The 20,054-nt window shown below is 42.4% G+C and overlaps 1 protein-coding gene and 1 long non-coding RNA gene across 2 annotated transcripts; one reads left to right on the top strand and one right to left on the bottom strand.

The window, feature by feature from the left end:
• Positions 1-4,168: 4,168 nt before the first annotated feature.
• LOC106579396 (uncharacterized) lies at positions 4,169-9,179 on the bottom strand. Its single transcript, XR_001322643.2, has 2 exons — positions 8,975-9,179; positions 4,169-4,717 (listed from the first exon to the last, which is right to left on the bottom strand). It is a non-coding gene; the product is annotated as an uncharacterized lncRNA (long non-coding RNA).
• LOC106579390 (nucleotide-binding oligomerization domain-containing protein 1) lies at positions 9,139-17,524 on the top strand. The gene is made up of 12 exons (XM_014159237.2): positions 9,139-9,428; positions 9,565-9,792; positions 10,202-10,376; positions 10,530-12,351; positions 12,656-12,739; positions 12,850-12,933; positions 13,021-13,104; positions 13,174-13,257; positions 13,581-13,664; positions 13,780-13,863; positions 14,005-14,088; positions 16,124-17,524. Exons 2-12 carry the CDS (start codon positions 9,568-9,570, stop codon positions 16,194-16,196), a joined length of 2,883 nt encoding a protein of 960 aa, XP_014014712.2. The 5' UTR covers positions 9,139-9,428; positions 9,565-9,567; the 3' UTR covers positions 16,197-17,524.
• Positions 17,525-20,054: the final 2,530 nt, after the last annotated feature.

Below are 20,054 nucleotides of genomic sequence, written 5' to 3'. Positions count from 1 at the left end.
AACATCATTGGTCAACGCGCCGTCATTGAGGTACCTGGATACATTGGGGGAAATGTCACAGCTATGGGCCACAATGGAGCCCTCCACTGCCATGCCACCCTTGGACCATACAACACTGCCCATCTCCTTAATTTCCTGAACACCTTACATGACAATCTTTTTCAGCCAGAGCAGAGGGGGCCAGGTGAGGGCCATGTTCTAATTTGGGACAATGTGAGTTTCCGTCGGGCTGCTCAGGTCTGCAACTGGTTCCATGACCATCCCAGGTTTACAATTCTCTATCTCCTACCATATTCCCCATTTCTCAACCCTGTTGAGAAGTTGTTTTCTGCATGGCGGGGGAAGGTGTATGATCACAAACCCCATAAACGTATGGCCCTTCTTCAGGCAATGGAGGAGGCCTGTGGTGACATTACAGCAGAGTCCTGTCAGGGGTGGATGCATCATGCCGGAAGATATTTCCCCTGCTGTCTGGCCAAGGAGAATACTGCTGTGAAAATCTGTAGGTGGACCAAAACACAAGACATGAAGGATTTTGTTTTCGCAATGGAGTATTTGTTTCTTGACTTATGATTTTACTGTATTTTGACAGTTTATCTATTTCGTACAATTGATCTAACATATGGTACTGTAGTAAAAAAAATAAAAAAATTAAAAAGCCTATTTTTCTTCCTTTGCATATGCAAAATATATTTACTGTATTTTTGCATTGTTTCTGTATGTGTGCTTACAGTATGCTATTTGACATGTATTGAGTCATGTTGAAATATAAAACAAAACATGTTGCATTTAAGTTCCTTTCTTGTGTAAGTACACACAAACAATATACAGTATAACAACAAAATCTTAGTCTTTAGACTGAAATAGGTTCTGACTGTAGTGTTTTGATTATGTCACATTAGCGTGATCTCGGTTGCCGTTTTGAGCAGGGAGTACATGATTTTGATTGCTGCGTTTCATTTTGAAAGATGTCTGGGCTTAGGGGAAATTGCTAACTTTTGTGTTTAGAGTTTTGAGAACCTGAGATGAAGTTTCAGCAAACATGTGTTAACAATTGGGAAAAACTGTAATATGCATAGCCATCTCAATATATAAATTGTTTTTTTTAATCAAAGTTTCCTGGATGTCATGTGTCCTACTTATATCAGTACACATGTAACAACGTAAGCATTACGAAACATATATTCGATCAAATAAACATAAAGAAGCAAATAAAGCTTACATTTTTTGTTGACATCCATACAAAAACTCCTTGCTGGGTGCGAGAAAGAACGAAAAAACGCCACCTGCTGGAGGGAGACAGATTTTCCACTCTTCCTCTCTGGCTCTGCTGTACTTTATGAAAATCTCACTCGGCCACTGCAGTTAACCAATCAGGTGAGGAGCAGATGTTTGCTTGAACATCTACTGTTCATGTAACATAGTTCTTGCCTGTCATTACTTCTGGGCAAGCAAAACCAAAAGAGATGGAGAAAAGCCAATCGTCGCTGTGTCTGGTTTTCCAATTCTATATGATGTCGCTTTTCTAGAATACAGAGACAAAGTCAGAAGGTCAATGGTTTGGAGGATTGCACAGATTACTGGTGTTGATGGTGGGTGTGTAGAGATTTGCTCAACAATGTTTGCTTGTGCTGCTAGCTAGCTATGAACATCAATCAACTTCATCTCAAATCTGTGATCTAAGCAACCATTTGTGACTGATGACTAAATTAAATTGTGAAATTTGCCCACCAAAGGATAGAAAAATCACCAGTAACACACGTTATAGCATTGTAAATGATACAGTAAACTTAAATTTCTCATGTTTTTTTTATTTGATTTTATTTCACCTTTATTTAACCAGGTAGGCTAGTTGAGAACAAGTTCTCATTTACAACTGCGACCTGGCCAAGATTAAGCAAAGCAGTGCAATACAAACAGTTACACATGGAATAAACAAACATACAGTCAATAATACAATAGAAAAAAATCTATATACACAGTGTGTGCAAATGAGGTAGGATAAGGGAGGTAAGGCAATAAATAGGCCATAGTGGCAAAATAATTACAATATAGCAATTAAACACTGGAGTGATAGATGTGCAGAAGATGAGTGTACAAGTATAGATACTGGGGTGCAAAGGAGCAAAATAATTAAAATAAATAACAGTATGGGGATGAGGTAGTTGGATGGGCTATGTACAGGTGCAGTGATATGTGAGCTGCTCTGACAGCTGGTGCTTAAAGTTAGAGAGGGAGATAAGAGTCTCTAGCTTCAGTGATTTTGCAGTTCGTTCCAGTCATTGGCAGCAGAGACCTGGAAGGAAAGGTGGCCAAAGGACGAATTTGCTTAGGGGGTGACCAGTGAAATATACCTGCTGGAGCGTGTGTTACGGGTGAGTGCTGCTATGGTGACCAGTGAGCTGAGATAAGGCATGGCTTTACCTAGCAGAAACGTATAGATGACCTGGAGCCAGTGGGTTTGGCGACGAATATGAAGCGAGGGCCAGCCAACGAGACATACAGGTCGCAGTGGTGGGTAGTATAATGGGCTTTGGTGCTGAAACGGATGGCACTGTGATAGACTGCATCCAATATGCTGAGTAGAGTGTTGGAGGCTATTTTGTAAATGACATCGCCAAAGTCAAGGATCAGTAATGTAATTGTAACATGCTATCAATTTGTAACGGTTTTGACTTGAGGTTATAATTTATAGGGGTGCCAGGTAGGTTGTGCCTACCAGAGAAAATATTCGTTTCTCCTTTTAGTTTGATAGGGAATGAGTCCCATCTGGTCCGTCAAGTCTACACCAATACAAAGGACTCATGTAAATGTCAGGATGGAAATACACTTTTCATGAACCCTTAAAACAATGGAAATAACTTCAAAACAACTATTCTTTTGCGGGGATGTATTAACAACATAAAATGATCACACACACACACAACAATATAACAATAATGAGCTTTAAACAGCTCTGGTTCCTTCAGAAATGTCCTGTACCTCGGGCCTAAAAAGAGTCCAGCCCGGTAAACAAGTTCAGGGAACTCAACTGACTTTAGTCACGCAATGGTTGTCCGTCATACAGTGTAGCGTAAACCCAGTGTCAATCATACAATGAAAAGAACAAATATTTTACCACACATTTCAATAAATCCTCAACTAGAACTACATAAATCATCACAGTATACATCACACCAAAACAAATGAAATACCGTATACAAAAAAGGTTGTAGTCAGTCGGTCAGTCAGAGAAGCCAATACGCCGACAGATCTCCAGCGGAGAAAGGCCACGAAAACCAACGGAGAGGTGTAGTCCACAGATGCAAGAGTGGATCCGATCCTGGGTAGATTTTCTATTAGGCTACACAAAGCACACTTTTACAGCAACACAACAAACGGAAGAGAGAAGCTTCAGAACTGAGGGTCGAACACATCCTCATTCATGTTTCCATCACAACTCCACTTTTGCGCAGCTGATGCTGGCTATTTAATTGGGAATTAAAGGGGAAGCGCCCTATTGGAAGAAGCACTAATTAATTGAGAATTAAAGGGAAAGCGCCCTATTTGAAGGAGAAGCACTGAGACGGTTCAGAAACATTCAGGGCCGTCACAAATTGGATTATGATGTTTTAACATTATGATTCTTATATATTATAGTTAGTGGGTCTTTCATTGTACCTGTGTCATGACAGTGATGACTATAGCTGACTTCCTATAAAATATATAGGCCGACATGTAAAATGCACATGAATGGGTACTTTGGGTGAAGGAAATTGTGTCTTTGACTTGCAAACATTGTGGTGCAAGTCTCTCTTCACCCACCATCAACACTAACAATCTCTGCAGTCCTCCTCCATGTCATTGACCTGATTTTCTCTCTGTATTCTAAAATGATCCTCAGCAAATAAACAATGTATAATTGCACAACCTGTGGTGAAGTAAGCAAAGGCTCCACCCCTCAGATCAGAAGATTCTGTCCTTCAAGGGCCCATGAAGAGGGACCCCAGGCTGATCTTCTATTTTATTTAACCTTTATTTTATTTAACTAGGCAAGTCAGTTAAGAACAAATTCTTATTTTACAATGAAGGATCTAAATTAGAGTAAAGTTTAAACTGGGAATTTCTGAAGCTATACTTATTTCTACCAAGTGCATTGAACTATCAAATGAATACACCAACACTGACAAACATTTGTATTGGTTTTATTTCATTAAATCAGTGGACAAGACAAGCATCTGTAGGCTATGGGTAATTCATGTTAAATTGGCAACAGTAATGCAACACGATAGATCGGATGCTTTAAAAACGGATTATAAATAAAAAACATTTAGTCTCAGTAGCAAGTTGACATACATTTGCTACGATGGGTTTGTGTCACATCACACTGGTAGCTAAATCGTATTTTTTGTTTGGTTACGAGTGAGTACGTTTACATGCACAGTAATAATTTGATATGAAACTGATTGTGACAATATTATGCAATAGTCATGTAAACACCTTACTCTACTTATTTTAATCGGCGAAAGGTGAATTCGAAGTAAGCATATGCTGATTAAAACACCTGGTTTTCTAAGCAATCTTTCGAATTATTAGGACATGTTTGAGAAATCTTGATTTACCGTGGAGCAATTACAAGTGGCGAAAACCCTGTATAAAAAGAAGCAGTCAACAGCATGCCAAAAGCGCGGTCGCAATTCGAGGCGAAATTACGCGCATCCGAGGCTGTGTTTGGTTTCTGTTGGTGCTGACATCTTCAGGACAGGAATACCGGTTTACTTAACGGAGGAATAAACACACATGTTCATCATTGGTGTTTTAACCAGAACGGGGGAAAATGCACTTTATTTATTTTCGCACATGCGCAGTCATACATCTCTCATAGGGCATGACTGTACCAGTGTAAGAACACAATTCAACAACATATTAGTCCACATGCCAACACCCCCACTTGCTCTTATACTGTACAAGTCGTATTCAACCTAACTTTATCAACACATTTAGCTTACAGTTATTCATCTCACAAATGTCAGTTTATATTCCAAACATGTAACCCAAGAATTTTTCATTTTTGAACTTCGTTACAGGTTTAGTCAAAACATCTGCAGCCATGTCTGCCGTTGGACAATATTCAATACTTATTTTACCATCACTGAGTGCAGATCGAATGAAATGATATCTGATGTCGACATGTTTACATCTCTGACGACATACTGGGTTCTTTGACAGAGCAATTGCACCTTGGTTATCTTCAAAGATTGTTACTGGTGTATATTGGCACTCACTATCCATCTCGCCCAATAACTGTACAAGGTACAAACTTTCTTGTGTAGTAGCAGCCAGTGCCATGTACTCTGCTTCACATGTAGATAAAGCTACTGTTGGCTGCTTCTTAGACCTCCATGAAATGACAGGTCCACATTTAGTTAAACTAAAACAATACCCTGTTATGCTTCGTCTGTCACTTTGATCTGCTGCCCAATCAGCATCACTATATGCTACGAGGTTGAGTTTTTCCACCCCCTTTTTGTAACACAACTCCTGATTCATTGTTCCCTTCAAGTACCTCAACACATGTTTAGCTGTTATCCAGTGTTGCTCTTTTGGTTCTGATAGGTATTGTGACAGCTTGCTGACAATCCAACTGATATCCGGTCTTGTACATGTCATCACATATATCAAGCTGCCTATCACTTCACGATACCTTTTTGAATCAATAAGTTCACCATCACCATCAAAGTTTAGTTTTTGTTCACATGGTGTTGACCTTGTCTTACAGTCTGACATACCAAACCTTTCCAGTATCTTTGTTATGTACCTTGTTTGGTTCATCGTTATTTTCCCTTCACTTTGTGTAAAATCAATGCCTAGGAAATTTCCAAGCCTCCCAAGATCTTTCATCTTAAATTTTTCACTTAACATTTCTTTTACACTTGTGAGTGAGTCACTATCACTAGCAGCGATAATTAGATCATCGACCCAAATTATCAAAATGATCCTTTCTGTTGCAGTTTGTTTGTTATAAACACAGTGATCAGCTGGGTTCTGTGTAAAACCATTTTCACTAAGGTGATCATGCAACATTTTGTTCCAGTTCCTTCCTGACTGTTTCAGGCCGTACAATGACTTGTTCAGTTTACAGACTAGTTGCTCACCTGTATCTGACCTGACTTCGAAACCCTCTGGTTGCTCCATGTACACTTCACAGTCAATAGGAGCATGTAGATATGCTGTTTTGACATCCATCTGATGTAACTCTAAGTCATACTGAGCTGCTAGCTGCATCAAACAGCGTACTGATGTCATATTTGCAGTTGGAGAAAAAGTCTCCTTATAGTCTATTCCTGCCACTTGACTATACCCCTTTGCAACATATCTTGCCTTGTATGTCTCAGTCTCATCTGAATTGTTTTTGACCGCATAGACCCACCTGCCCCCCACTGCATTTTTACCCTCTGGCAGTGTGGTTAATGTGAATGTATCATTTTCCCTAAGGGAATCCATCTCCTCCTTCATAGCAGTAGCCCAAATCTCTGATTTTGGTGAAATCATTGCTTCTTTGAAGGTTTGTGGTGCATTGCACATTACTCTGTAGCAGTAGTCAACACTAGGTGATATCTGGTCATCACATTTCACTTTACACTCAGTCTTTTAAGTACTGGGGTTTCTTCCTCGCTCTGTCTGGATAGCGTGGACTCTGACCATCTGAAGTCTCAATTTGCACATCTTGTGTCTCTTCTGAGTTTTGATCTGCCATCTTGGCTTTCGGCATGGGGTTTTCAAATCTCTCCCCATGAAGATCATCACTGTTTTCCAAATCTGTCTGAGTTTGGTGTTCGACTACACCTTTTGTAACACACTTGACTAATCTGTTTTTAAGAACTTTCCCAGTGTCTGGGTAGTAGACTAGGTATGCTGGACTATTTTTATCATACCCGACAAAAATACCCTTTTCACATCTTGAGTCTAACTTTTTCTTGTTCTGTCTATATGCATAGCAAACAGATCCAAATTCTTTCATCTTTGAAAGATCAGGCTTTCTCCCAGTAAACATGTAGTGTGGAGTCTGTCCTACACGCTTATTGTAACACCTATTGCGAATTACTGCAGCAGTCATTACAGCATATGTCCACAAGTTCTTTGGTAGGTTGCTTTCAAGTAGCATGCATCTTGCCATTTCGAACAGTGTTCTCCAATTTCTCTCAGCGGTCCCATTTTGATGGGGTGAGTAAGGGGCTGAAGTTTCATGTCTTATGGCGTTCTTACTGAGCAGTGACTGGAACTCTTTGGCTGTGAATTCTGTGCCATTATCTGACCTGGCACACTTTATTTTCCCATAAGGGGCCACATCAGCAATAAACTTCTCAGTAGCTTTTACAGTATCACTCTTTGCTTTTAGGAAATACACAAAAACTGCCCCTGAATAATCATCCGTAAATGCTAGAGTATATCTGAACCCATCTTTCGCCTCTGGCTCAATAGGGCCAGCCAAATCAGTGTGCACAAGCTCAAGAGCCGCTTTTACCTTTTCATCAGGCTCTCTGTTTCTGCTCTGAACAAATTTTCCCTGAGTGCAGATTTCACAGTTGAGGGTAGATTTGTCAATCTTACCTGTGATTTTCATTCCCTCTGTCACATTTTCTAACTTTGACACATCCTCAAAATTACAGTGGCCAAGAATTTTGTGCCATGTGTGAATATCATAGCACCCATGACATCCATCATCATTTTCATCACTTACAGTGTTAAGATAGTAAAGTCTATCGTACTCCTTGACGTCAAAAGTGGTACCGTTCTTGTGGATGAGCTTGTTACACCCCTGTCGAAAGTTGACTGAAGCTCCGTTGGCTGTCGCTGCTTTAACAGAGAAAATGTCCTGTGGAAACGACAGCACGTACAGCGCCTTCGTCAGCGTTGTTTTTACCCGACGACCCGTGTTGTCTCTCAGGTAAACCTCCGCTGCACCTCTCCTCTCCGCGACACCATTCGTTCTTGTTCCGTCAGCCAGCTCCACGGAATGTTTTTCCGGTTTGAAAGTCTCGTCAAACTCCTTAAACTTCCCGATGTCCGTGACTATATGTGACGTTGCTCCCGTATCAACCATCAGCCCTTTCTGTTTCAGTCCACTAACCTGACAGTCACTTATTCTGAATGCAAATGTGTGGCTTTCAGCATCTGTTGCTTGTTTCACATTGTCTCTTCTTTTTCGTCTGCAATTTGCGTCAGTATGAGTGGATCTCTTGCAAAAACTACACCACTGTCTCCGTTCTTTGCGCTCTCCAGTAACGGTACATTCCCGGGCCTTGTGCCCTTTCTGGCCACAGTTGAAGCAGGTTATCTCGGTCCCTTTATCTCTCCCTCTTGGCCAGCTAACTTTAATGTTACTTGCCTTCATCACGTTGTCGTCAGTGGAAATGGCGCTAAACTTCTCGGTGCTTTCATAGCTCCTCAACTTGGTTTTGAACTTGCCAAAAATTGTCGGCTCGTCACTCTGCGTAATGTGGATGGCAAACGGCTTAAATGATTCGGGCAAACCTTTCAGAATCATTGCAATCAACAGCCCATCACTTAAAGTCTCTTCAGCATTTCTCAGTGCTGTAATAGCCGTCTCAGCACGAATGATATAGTCCGTAACACTTTCGTCAGCGGCTTTCTGAAGAGAAGTTAGTTCAGTGTAGAGGCTAATCACACGTGGCTTCCCTTTACCTGCATAATGTTCCCTCAATATCTTCAACGCTTTTCTCCCATCATCTGCTGCTTCTCTCATTATCAGGGAAAGACTTTTATCATCCAAAACCTGTATCAATTCGGCGTAGGCTTCTTCATTTTTCTCTCCGTCTTCTTCATCTTCATCCACGCTCAATATGGCGGCCTTTAGCCCAAGCAAACGCAAGTGCCCCAAAAACTTTGTCTCCCATAACTCGTAGTTTTTTTTCATCTCCGTCGAAATATAATCTATTCCATCGGCTTCCATGTTCCCTCCTGGGCCCATAACCTGTTGGTGCTGACATCTTCAGGACAGGAATACCGGTTTACTTAACGGAGGAATAAACACACATGTTCATCATTGGTGTTTTAACCAGAACGGGGGAAAATGCACTTTATTTATTTTCGCACATGCGCAGTCATACATCTCTCATAGGGCATGACTGTACCAGTGTAAGAACACAATTCAACAACATATTAGTCCACATGCCAACAGTTTCACTTCCTCAAAGAACCAGTACTGTGTTCAGTGTTTTTTTCCACTCCTGACATTGTTTGAGACGAGACTAGATTCCGATTCAAACGGTCCTAGAGAAACGTTTTGTTATTATCCGGTCGTACGCTATTTAATGGTTTAATAACCAAGACTGGAGTTTGTTTTTGAAGATAGCCGTAGTTCCCGAGTTTTTCCGCCGCGGACTAGGACAGCGCGGATAAGAACAATGTTATCAAAGGTTCTGAAGGTATGTATAGGCAGCCCATATACGTATATCGTACCTGATAGCCATAGATTACTATAATGTCTTTTATCCGTACTGTTGGATCATTTTCTCCTAACTGATTATCTGACTAGAATTCCTTCTTACATTTATTTTCCAGTAAATGCAGGCAGCTGAAGCCATGTATATTATGGGCTCCAGTGCCGAGGAAGCCCGTTCTGGACTAACGGGCCATGTGTCCACTGTCCAAATGCTCACCTTGCACCGTGAGCTACTGGTTTCCCATGTGAAGAGCACGCAGTGCATTATGGATAACCTCTTAGAAAGTGGTTTTCTGTGTATCGAGGATGGTGAAATCATCCAGCGCGCAGCCACCAAGACAGACCAGGTAATTTACCATAGGAGGGTTTCAGAGAGCATACATGTCAATTTGGACCACAATATTAAATGACAAAGCACCCATCACAAAGACATGTTCTTGCATTCACAAGTAGCCTACTAGGCCCTAACTAAAATGGACAAATTGATTTTAAAATGAGAAAATATAAAGACAAGACTTGATTTTGCAATACAATGGCATTTGGTATGTTGCCAGTATCTTATCTGTGAAAAATCCTGTTCAGCCAAATTAATCAAAATGTGGGAAGTAATATTAATTAAATATGAATCACTGGTAAGTAAATATGATTGCCATCGTGCAGGTGTGTAAAAGGGGGAAACTGTTAGCTGTCAAATTATTATTAAATATTGAATCACTGTAAAGTAAATATCATTTACTTATGATTAACATTGCACAGGTGCGTAAAATCCTGGAATTGGTCCAAAGCAAAGGGGAGCAGGCATGTGAATACTTCCTATATATTCTCTACAAAGTTTATGATGCATACATAGACCTCCAACCATGGCTTAAAGAGATCAACTACCAGCCACCAGACTTCATACGGCACATACCAGTGAAGAACACGGACCCTAGTAAGTATGTCAGTAGACTGTATTGTGCAGCACTTCATATGTGTTATTGGAATTTTACATAACAATAAAATACAGTGCAACTACTGTATATTTTGGCTGAATATCAGTGGTTGAGAATGAGACTGCAGTGTATTCTCCCTACCCCCCTCTCAGTTAGTAGGTACTGTGAGAAGCTGAGGCACGAGCTGGGCCGAGACACACGCTTCATTGCATCCTACACCAAGCGAGAGGAAACCCTGCTGGAGGAGCTCTATACAGACACCCTGATGGAGCTCCTGAATGACCGCAATGAGAGCCTGGGCCAACTGGAGGGTCTGGAGCAGCTCTTAGGAGAGCAGGGTGTCTTTAACCCACAGGCAGAGACGGTGCTCATCACGGGGGACGCTGGGGTGGGCAAGTCCATCCTCCTCCAGAAGCTCCAGAGACTGTGGTCCAATAGGGAGCTGGAACAGACAGACGCCATGTTCTTCTTCAAGTTCCGTTGTAGGATGTTCAGCACGTTCAAGGAGACAGACGAGATCTCACTCAGGGACCTGCTTTTCAAATACAACTGCTACCCCGACCAAGATGCGGACAATGAGGTGTTCAGCTACATCCTCCGCTTCCCCAAAAAGGTTATCTTTACTTTTGACGGCTATGATGAGATCCATGCTGATCTGGACCTGGAGAACATGCCTGAGGTGGTTTCTCCAGAGGAGAAGACTCACCCTCTTCTGGTGCTCATTAACCTGCTCTGTGGGAAGCTGCTCAATGGTTCTCGGAAAGTCCTTACTGCTCGGACAGGCACTGAGGTCCAGAGTAGGGTGATCCGGAAGAGGGTGGCACTGCGTGGGTTCTCTCTGGCCCACCTTCAAATCTACACCAACCTGCACTTCAAGGACCAAGAGCACCGGGACTTGGTCTCAGTCCAGCTGGATGCCAGCCCCCACCTCTGTGGCCTCTGCTCCATCCCCCTCTTCTGCTGGATCGTCTTCAAGAGCTTTAAACACATGCACTCAGTCTATGACGACTTTAAGTTGCCAGAGGCTTGCGTGACCCTCACTAACATATTCCTTCTGCTTTCTGAAGTCTTCTTCAGCCGGGGGGGCGCTCCCCCACCGGGCCTCCTGAAGAGAAACACCAGGTGCCCCGCTGATACCTTCAGGGCAGGGCTGAGGCCACTGACAGCCTTCTCCAAGCTGGCTCTGCTGGGCATGGAGAGAGGAGGCTTTGTGTTCGACCAGGAGGAGGTGGCCTCCTGTGGCCTGACTGAGGAGGACCTTCAGGTGGGTTTCCTACGACCAGTCAGCTGCTACGATGCCTGTGGAAACCCTTCCACCTTTGAGTTCTTTCACCTCACCCTGCAGTCCTTTTTGGCTGCATTCTCCCTGGTTCTGGACGAACAGGCCAGCGTAGGAAACATCCTCAAGTTCTTCACCGAGTGCAGCAGGAGGGACAACACATCTTGTTTATTGTTTGTCTTCCCCTGCATCGGTGGCTCCTCCAAACCAAGGGGAAAGGATCCATTCAAGACCAACGAGCATCTCCAGTACACCAACCTCTTCCTGTGTGGATTGCTGTCTAAGACCAACGCCGGCCTGCTGGAGCACATGGTTCCTCCAGCGCTACTGAAGAGGAAGCGGGCGGTCCTCAAGTCCTACCTGTCCACCAGCGTTCGGTCCCACCTCCGTGGCCTGCCACTCCACAGCACAGAGCAGGAGGGCAGCAACGTGCATGTCCTTCCCAACTTCCTGTGGATGCTGCGTTGCATCTTTGAGACAGGAAGTAAAGAGGTGGCCCAGCTGACTGCGAAGGGCATCACAGCTGACTACATCAAGCTGGGCTACTGTAATATGTTCTCTGGCGACTGCAGTGCCCTCAACTTTGTGCTGCAGCACCGGCGGAAGAGGCTAGGGGTGGACATGGACAACAACAACATCAGTGACTATGGGGTCAAGCAGCTCAGGCCTTCATTCAGTAAGATGACCGTGGTGAGGTGAGGAATTCGGAATACATGCAGATGGAAACAGTTTGTATTTGATGCCACTGTTTACATGAAAGGTACACTTGTTTACAAATAACGTAGACAAATCATTTCTTACTGCTATAAAAAGTACTAGTATAACTTTAAAGTAGAGGTCGACCGATTTAATCGGAATGGCCGATTTAGTTTTCATAACAATCGGTACCGGCCCTTTTGGGTCCTCCAATAATCGGTATCGGCGTTGAAAAAAAATCATAATCGGTCGACCTCTACTTTAAAGTATAACTTTTCATCTAAATTAGTTTTTCCATTTCAGATTGTGTGTCAATCAGATCTCAGACAGCAGCGTTGAAGTACTGGCTGAGGAGCTTATCAAACACAGAGTGGTGGAGGTTCTGGGGTGAGTCAGTGTCTATCAGGGTCAGCTTGCCTGTCAAACTTTAGTACTGTATTATGCTGTATGACAAATTCATATGACGTGACTGTATTTCTGTTGTCTTGATTTTGCAGACTTTACAATAATCTCATCACGGACATCGGTGCCAAGCTAATCGCTCAAATCATTGAGGAATGTCCTAAATTAAGAGTCGTCAAGTATGTAAATGAGTGTGTCCAATCAATTATATAATTACTTGTTTATAAATGTAAATGTTTATTTTTGGCACTTTGATTTGTACAAAGGGTTGGCAGCAACAAGTTCACCAGTGTGGGTGGCAGGTATCTGGCCAGTGCCATTCAGAAGAGCTCATCTATCTTTGACGTGGGGTAAGTGCACTATTACAATATTTTATTTATTTATTTGAGTGCATGGAATGGATTGTTCCTGTTTTTCAGAATGTGGGGGAACAACATTGGTGATGAAGGAGCAAGAGCATTTGCAGAGGCCCTGAGGAATCACCCAAGTCTTACCAACCTCAGGTGAGATGGATGGCAAGATATGTCATCGTTATCACTTTTCTTAATAAGTATGTGGCACTGATTGTGCCATGTCTTTTTCAGTTCTCCCACAACTGCGGTTGAGGTCAGAAATGAAGAAGCATAACCCATTGGTGTATCATTTTACTAACGCACATTCAGCTACAGTATGGGTTATTGAACTCCCTTACTCACAAACACTGAAACAACAGTATCTCTTTTACAGTATATCACTTTGCCTCATAGTAATATCATTACCTAAAGTAATACAGTATACTTATGTACTACTAAACGTAATTATATTTCTATGCTCTTCTCTCCCTTAGCCTCTCAGCCAATGGCATCACTTCAGAAGGTGGGAGGAGCTTGGCCGAAGCACTGAAAGGCAACACAATGCTCAGAATCTTCTGGTAGGACAATCTTATTCATACATCAAATTTCTGTGACAGTATTTGTCTCTGTATATTTAATGTGTATTTGAGCTTTGTAGTTAACACAGTTTAAATGTGTGTTGTGGTGTTCTAGGTTGGTGCAAAACGAGTTGTCAGATGATGTAGCACCAGACATGGCAGAACTGATCAGATCCAACACGGGTCTATCTCACCTCTGGTAAGGCAGGCCCCAGTCTCAACACACTCCCAACAACCAATAATGAAGTTTAGCTTCAGAATGAATGAACCAAAGTTATTTCTGAATGTGAATAAAAGTTAGCCGGTTAACCTAGTGATCCCTCTGTTCCACTCTGCGCAGGTTAATCAATAATCAGCTGACAGTGGATGGAATCAGACAGCTGTCAGAGGCTCTCTCCCACAACACATCACTCAAAGAGATCTGGTGTGTGTACGCAATGTCGCTCACTTAAAGGCACATTACACCTTTTTTTTTCTATCAGGTTAATAATTGTCATAGGCGTCGTAAGGATTGGACCAAGGTGCAGCGGGTAAAGTGCTCATCGTCTTATTTTATTAACCTCTTGACGGTCGCCTAGGATAGGGGGCGCCACAGCGTATTTTGAAAAAAATGTGTGCCCATTTTAAACGGCCTACTACTCAAACTCAGAAGCTAGGATATGCATATAATTAATTACTTGTGGATATAAAACACCCGAAAGTTTCTAAAACTGTTTGAATGGTGTCTGTGAGTATAACAGAACTCATATGGCAGTCAAAACCCCGAGACAGATCGAAACAGGAAGTGGAATTCTGAATTGCGAACTCAAATTCATCACGTTGCCTATTAATCACACCGTGAGCTATGGTTCATTGAGCACTTCCTATTGCTCCCACTAGATGTCCCCAGTCTTTACAAAGTGATTTGAGTCTCCTACTGTGAAAACTGACAGAATGACACGCTGTGGAACGTGGTCACACGGAGAGGGCCATCACCATTATGACGCCGGCGCCCCTGGCTACCCTCCCCTTTCGAAACGTTTTGAAACACAATGCAATCGTCCCCCTCGAATCTTATTGGAGCTCTCGTTGAAAAAGGCCCTACAGATTTATGTTATACAACGTTTGACATGTTTGAACGAACCTAAATAAGAAAAAAATGCATTTTGTTGAAAGAGTAGCCCCGCGCACGTCGGAACTTTTTGTGAAGCCTTCAGAACGCGCTAACAAGAACAAGCTATTGGGACGTAAAGGATTAACTTTTTCGAATGAAAATACATTTGTTGTGGACCTGGGATTCCTGGAAGTGCCTAAGGATGAAGATAATCAAAGGTAAGGGATTATTGACAATAGTATACAAGACTAGATGTGATATGCGATTGTTCCAAGATGGCTAGCCTATTGCTAGCCTATTGTTCTGAGTATCGCATCCCCTTTTATCGCAAAGTGTGATTACCCAGTAAAGTTATTTTTAAATCTGGCATTACAGGTGCTTTGAAGAAATATTCATCTATAAATCTTAGAATGACAATATTACATTTTAAAAATGTTTTCGAATAGTAATTTAGTAAATTGTAGCACTGTTTCACCGGATGCATTTGAGGGAAAATAGTTAGTCAACGTTACGCGCCGATGTAAAATGCTGTTTTTATATATAAATATGAACTTTATCGAACAAAAGAATGCATGTATTGTGTAACATGATGTCCTAGGAGTGTCATCTGATGAAGTTTGGAAAAGGTTAGTGCTGCATTTAGCTGTTTTTTGGTTATTTGTGATGCATGTGGTTGGTTGGAAAATGGCTATGTGGCTACTTTTACGATATACTCCTCTAACATAATCTAATGTTTTGCTTTTGCTGTAAAGCCTTTTTGAAATCGGACAACGTGGTTCGATTCAGGAGAGGTGTATCTATAAAACGATATAATTTGAGAAAAAAATTGAAGAAAAAAAAAGTATTACATTTTGTTATGCTAATGGAGATATGATTTTTCGCTGGATGTCCGTCCCGTGGCCGCACAGGGGTTAAAGGAAAAACACTTAAACAAAACAAACGACGAAAACAGTCCAGTAAGGTGCACAGACTATACTAGAAACAACCACCCACAAACACAAGTGAAAACAAACACAACTAAATATGGCCTCCAATTAGAGACAACCACAACCAGCTTCCTCTAATTGGAGGTCATTGCCAAAACTCACATAGAAATAGAAAAACTAATGTAAACAGAAATAGGAAAACTAGAACCTAAACCCAAAATACCCTAACACACAAAACAAACACCCCCCTGCCACGCCCTGACCAACTATAATGACAAATAACCCCTTTTACTGGTCAGGACGTGACAATAATAGTATTTGATATATTCCTTAGACACGTTTTTATTTCAAAACATCTTTCACCATTTCCATTTTGTGATGGTTGTGGGTCTTTTATTGTATTGCTGATTATCATGTGCTCTGTCATCACCCACCCACAGTTTGAAAGGAAACTGTCTTTCTGAAGAGGAAGAGAAGCTGTTTGAGGCTGAGGGAAGGCTACGCTTCCACTGAGACAGAACTGCGCTGGAGCGTGTGTAGATTGGTCACGTCTGTTACCGAAACTTAAAGTTCTTTGTGCGTTTTATTGCATAATACATTTTGTAAATATTTGAACATGCTGTATTAGCTAGGTGATTCTGCCATATGAGTAAAAGCCTTGACTACTGGCTGTAAGCGAATGAGTGATGCGTGTTTGGAGCAATACTGGCTGTATCCAAGGCTCAGCCAATCGTTCACACAACAGAATGCAGCACGCGACTGAAGAGAGACGAGACAACCAAATTGCTAGTTACAGCATTAGCGCGCGCTCCCTGGAAAGACCGCAGAGAGTAGAAAGGCAGTTTGTCGGTTACAGCAGCACGTCCCCTGGACGATAAAGACGAGATAGGTGAGAAGCCTGACCACGGAGATGGGGGTGATAAGGTGATGAAGCGTACTTCATGAGCTGTAACAGAAAAACAGCTGTCATTTGGGAAGTTTGAGGTGAGGGAGAAAGTGTGATGGAACAAGTATTGTTAGCATTGTTAAGTATCTTACTATCTGGATCGAAATCTCCGTTAGCTAGCCAGAGAAATGTTGAGCAACATTAGACAACTTAACTGATCAAATAATTGAGTTTATGGTGTGAAAATTTGCTCACTAATAAAGTCAGACAGCAACAGGCCTTCCCTGTAGCTCAGTTGGTAGAGCATGGTGTTTGCAACGCCTAAGGGTTGTGGGTTCGATTCCCACGGGGGGCCAGTACGAAAAAATAAAAATGTATGAAATGTATGCATTCACTACTGTAAGTCGCTCTGGATAAGAGCGTCTGCTAAATGACTAAAATGTAAATGTAACATCAGATGAACTAACGTTAACGTTAGTATTATAGCGAATTGGTTAGGTTACTAACTCGTATACGACTCCTTGCCGTTCAAGTTATAACGCGTTAGTTGCTTACTGGACCCTGGCAATCCGTGAAATGTTACTAGCTAACGAACTAACTGCTATCTGTGAACTAATGTTTTACCTCTACATTATGTGGTTCATTTTCAGAATGAGAGAATTAGGTGAAAATGAGGTGTTGCTTGTTAAACTGTTGTGTTGAACTTGATAGTAACACGTGAGTGAGGGGGATTAAAATGTTTACTCAGTGAACATTATTTTTGGAAGTGTGTAACCTTGTGCACTTGATCAATGTCTACTATAGTGGCCACAATAATAGAGTGAAAATAGAATGCCTGTTTGTTTCATTCTATTTCTACTTGAAGATGCTTTTTTGTTGTTGTTGAAAATGCAATATTTAGCTGTGTGTGAGGTCACAAATGTTCTATTATAAAGGCTGTCATGGCTAACTGCAATATTAGTGTTGTTTTTTCCCAATACTTGTTTGCAGTAAAGTCTAGGCAACAAATATGATTAAATTGCTTTCTTTACATTTTTTTAGCTGTGAGTTAGGTTCACATTAACCACTTTTTATTTTACACAGAGACTGATCATGTAGATCACATTCTTTGTAGTTTAATTAGTTAAACCCTGCATTTCCCCCTAGCAGGGATTTTTTTTGCATGTTTCAGTACAAAAAAAGTGTCACCTTTTTGGGCCCTCACCAGTTTGCATCCCTGATCTATGCATAGTCACTTCACCCCTACCTACATGTACAAATGACCTCTAACCTGTACCCCCGCACACTGACTCGGTACAGGTACCCCTTGTATATAGCCTCGTTATTGTGTTACTTTTTATTATTTTTAACTTTAGTTTATTTGGCAAATATTTTCTCAACCAACAGTGCAGTTCAAGAAGAGTTAAGGGCTTGTAAGTAAGCATTTCACGGTAATGTCTACACTTGTTGTATTTGGGTCATGTGACAAATACAGTTGGATTTGAAACTGCTTTTGTTGACCAAAGGAAATCCTTTACTGGTGCTGAATTGCAGTATTGAATTTCTCCTGCACCACAACAGAGCACAGTGTAAATAAACAGAATTGTATGCAGTGCCTGCAATTAACTGGAGACTAGGCCACTGCTCTCAAACCTCCCTTATCATTTGCCCTAACTCTCTGCCTCATTCCCTTATTCTTGTATACTGGCTAGAACTGTATCTGTATGACATATAACAGACAAGTGTAGACCTTACCGTGTTATGGTCAGTTTGTGGTCATGGTGACTAAGGAATAGGTTAGCAGGCGATGACAGGAACAAACAAACAAATAGAGGAAGACAGGACTTTATACAACTTCCTTATACACTACCTACCGGTGAAAAGTTTTAGAACACCTACTCATTCAAAGGTTTTGTCAATTGTACCGCAGAAATGGAACCTAAATCAGAGGATAGATGTTGTGGTAGCAGCTGCAGAGAAGTAACTGGGTGTATGAGATTGTACTGCTACCCCCCCACCCCAAAGAGATATATATATATATACACTGCTCAAAAAAATAAAGGGAACACTTAAACAACACTATGTAATTCCAAGTCAATCACACTTCTGTGAAATCAAACTGTCCACTTAGGAAGCAACACTGATTGACAATAAATTTCACATGCTGTTGTGCAAATGGAATAGACAACAGGTGGAAATTATAGGCAATTAGCAAGACACCCCCAATAAAGGAGTGGTTCTGCAGGTGGTGACCACAGACCACTTCTCAGTTCCTATGCTTCCTGGCTGATGTTTTGGTCACTTTTGAATGCTGGCGGTGCTTTCACTCTAGTGGTAGCATGAGACGGAGTCTACAACCCACACAAGTGGCTCAGGTAGTGCAGCTCATCCAGGATGGCACATCAATGCGAGCTGTGGCAAGAAGGTTTGCTGTGTCTGTCAGCGTAGTGTCCAGAGCATGGAGGCGCTACCAGGAGACAGGCCAGTACATCAGGAGACGTGGAGGAGGCCGTAGGAGGGCAACAACCCAGCAGCAGGACCGCTACCTCCGTCTTTGTGCAAGGAGGAGCAGGAGGAGCACTGCCAGAGCCCTGCAAAATGACCTCCAGCAGGCCACAAATGTGCATGTGTCTGCTCAAACGGTCAGAAACAGACTCCATGAGGGTGGTATGAGGGCCCGACGTCCACAGGTGTGGGTTGTGCTTACAGCCCAACACCGTGCAGGACGTTTGGCATTTGCCAGAGAACACCAAGATTGGCAAATTCGCCACTGGCGCCCTGTGCTCTTCACAGATGAAAGCAGGTTCACACTGAGCACATGTGACAGACGTGACAGTCTGGAGACGCCGTGGAGAACGTTCTGCTGCCTGCAACATCCTCCAGCATGACCGGTTTGGCGGTGGGTCAGTCATGGTGTGGGGTGGCATTTCTTTGGGGGGCCGCACAGCCCTCCATGTGCTCGCCAGAGGTAGCCTGACTGCCATTAGGTACCGAGATGAGATCCTCAGACCCCTTGTGAGACCATATGCTGGTGCGGTTGGCCCTGGGTTCCTCCTAATGCAAGACAATACTAGACCTCATGTGGCTGGAGTGTGTCAGCAGTTCCTGAGGAAGGCATTGATGCTATGGACTGGCCCGCCCGTTCCCAGACCTTATTCCAATTGAGCACATCTGGGACATCATGTCTCGCTCCATCCACCAACGCCACGTTGCACCACAGACTGTCCAGGAGTTGGCGGATGCTTTAGTCCAGGTCTGGGAGGAGATCCCTCAGGAGACCATCCGCCACCTCATCAGGAGCATGCCCAGGCGTTGTAGGGAGGTCATACAGGCACGTGGAGGCCACACACACTACTGAGCCTCATTTTGACTTGTTTTAAGGACATTACATCAAAGTTGGATCAGCCTGTAGTGTGGTTTTCCACTTTAATTTTGAGTGTGACTCCAAATCCAGACCTCCATGGGATGATAAATTGGATTTCCATTGATTATTTTTGTGTGATTTT

This window comes from Salmo salar, chromosome ssa02, assembly GCF_905237065.1.
Source record: "Salmo salar chromosome ssa02, Ssal_v3.1, whole genome shotgun sequence".
Lineage (NCBI taxonomy): Eukaryota > Metazoa > Chordata > Actinopteri > Salmoniformes > Salmonidae > Salmo > Salmo salar.
This window is presented reverse-complemented; position numbering and strand designations above follow the sequence as displayed.

Coding starts and splice junctions, on each gene's coding strand:
- LOC106579390 (XM_014159237.2), top strand. CDS start 9,568: ATGCAGGCAGCTGAAGCCATGTATATTATGGGCTCCAGTGCCGAGGAA. Junction 12,934..13,020: donor CCTAAATTAAGAGTCGTCAA/GTATGTAAATGA, acceptor ATTTGTACAAAG/GGTTGGCAGCAACAAGTTCA. Junction 14,089..16,123: donor ACATCACTCAAAGAGATCTG/GTGTGTGTACGC, acceptor ACCCACCCACAG/TTTGAAAGGAAACTGTCTTT.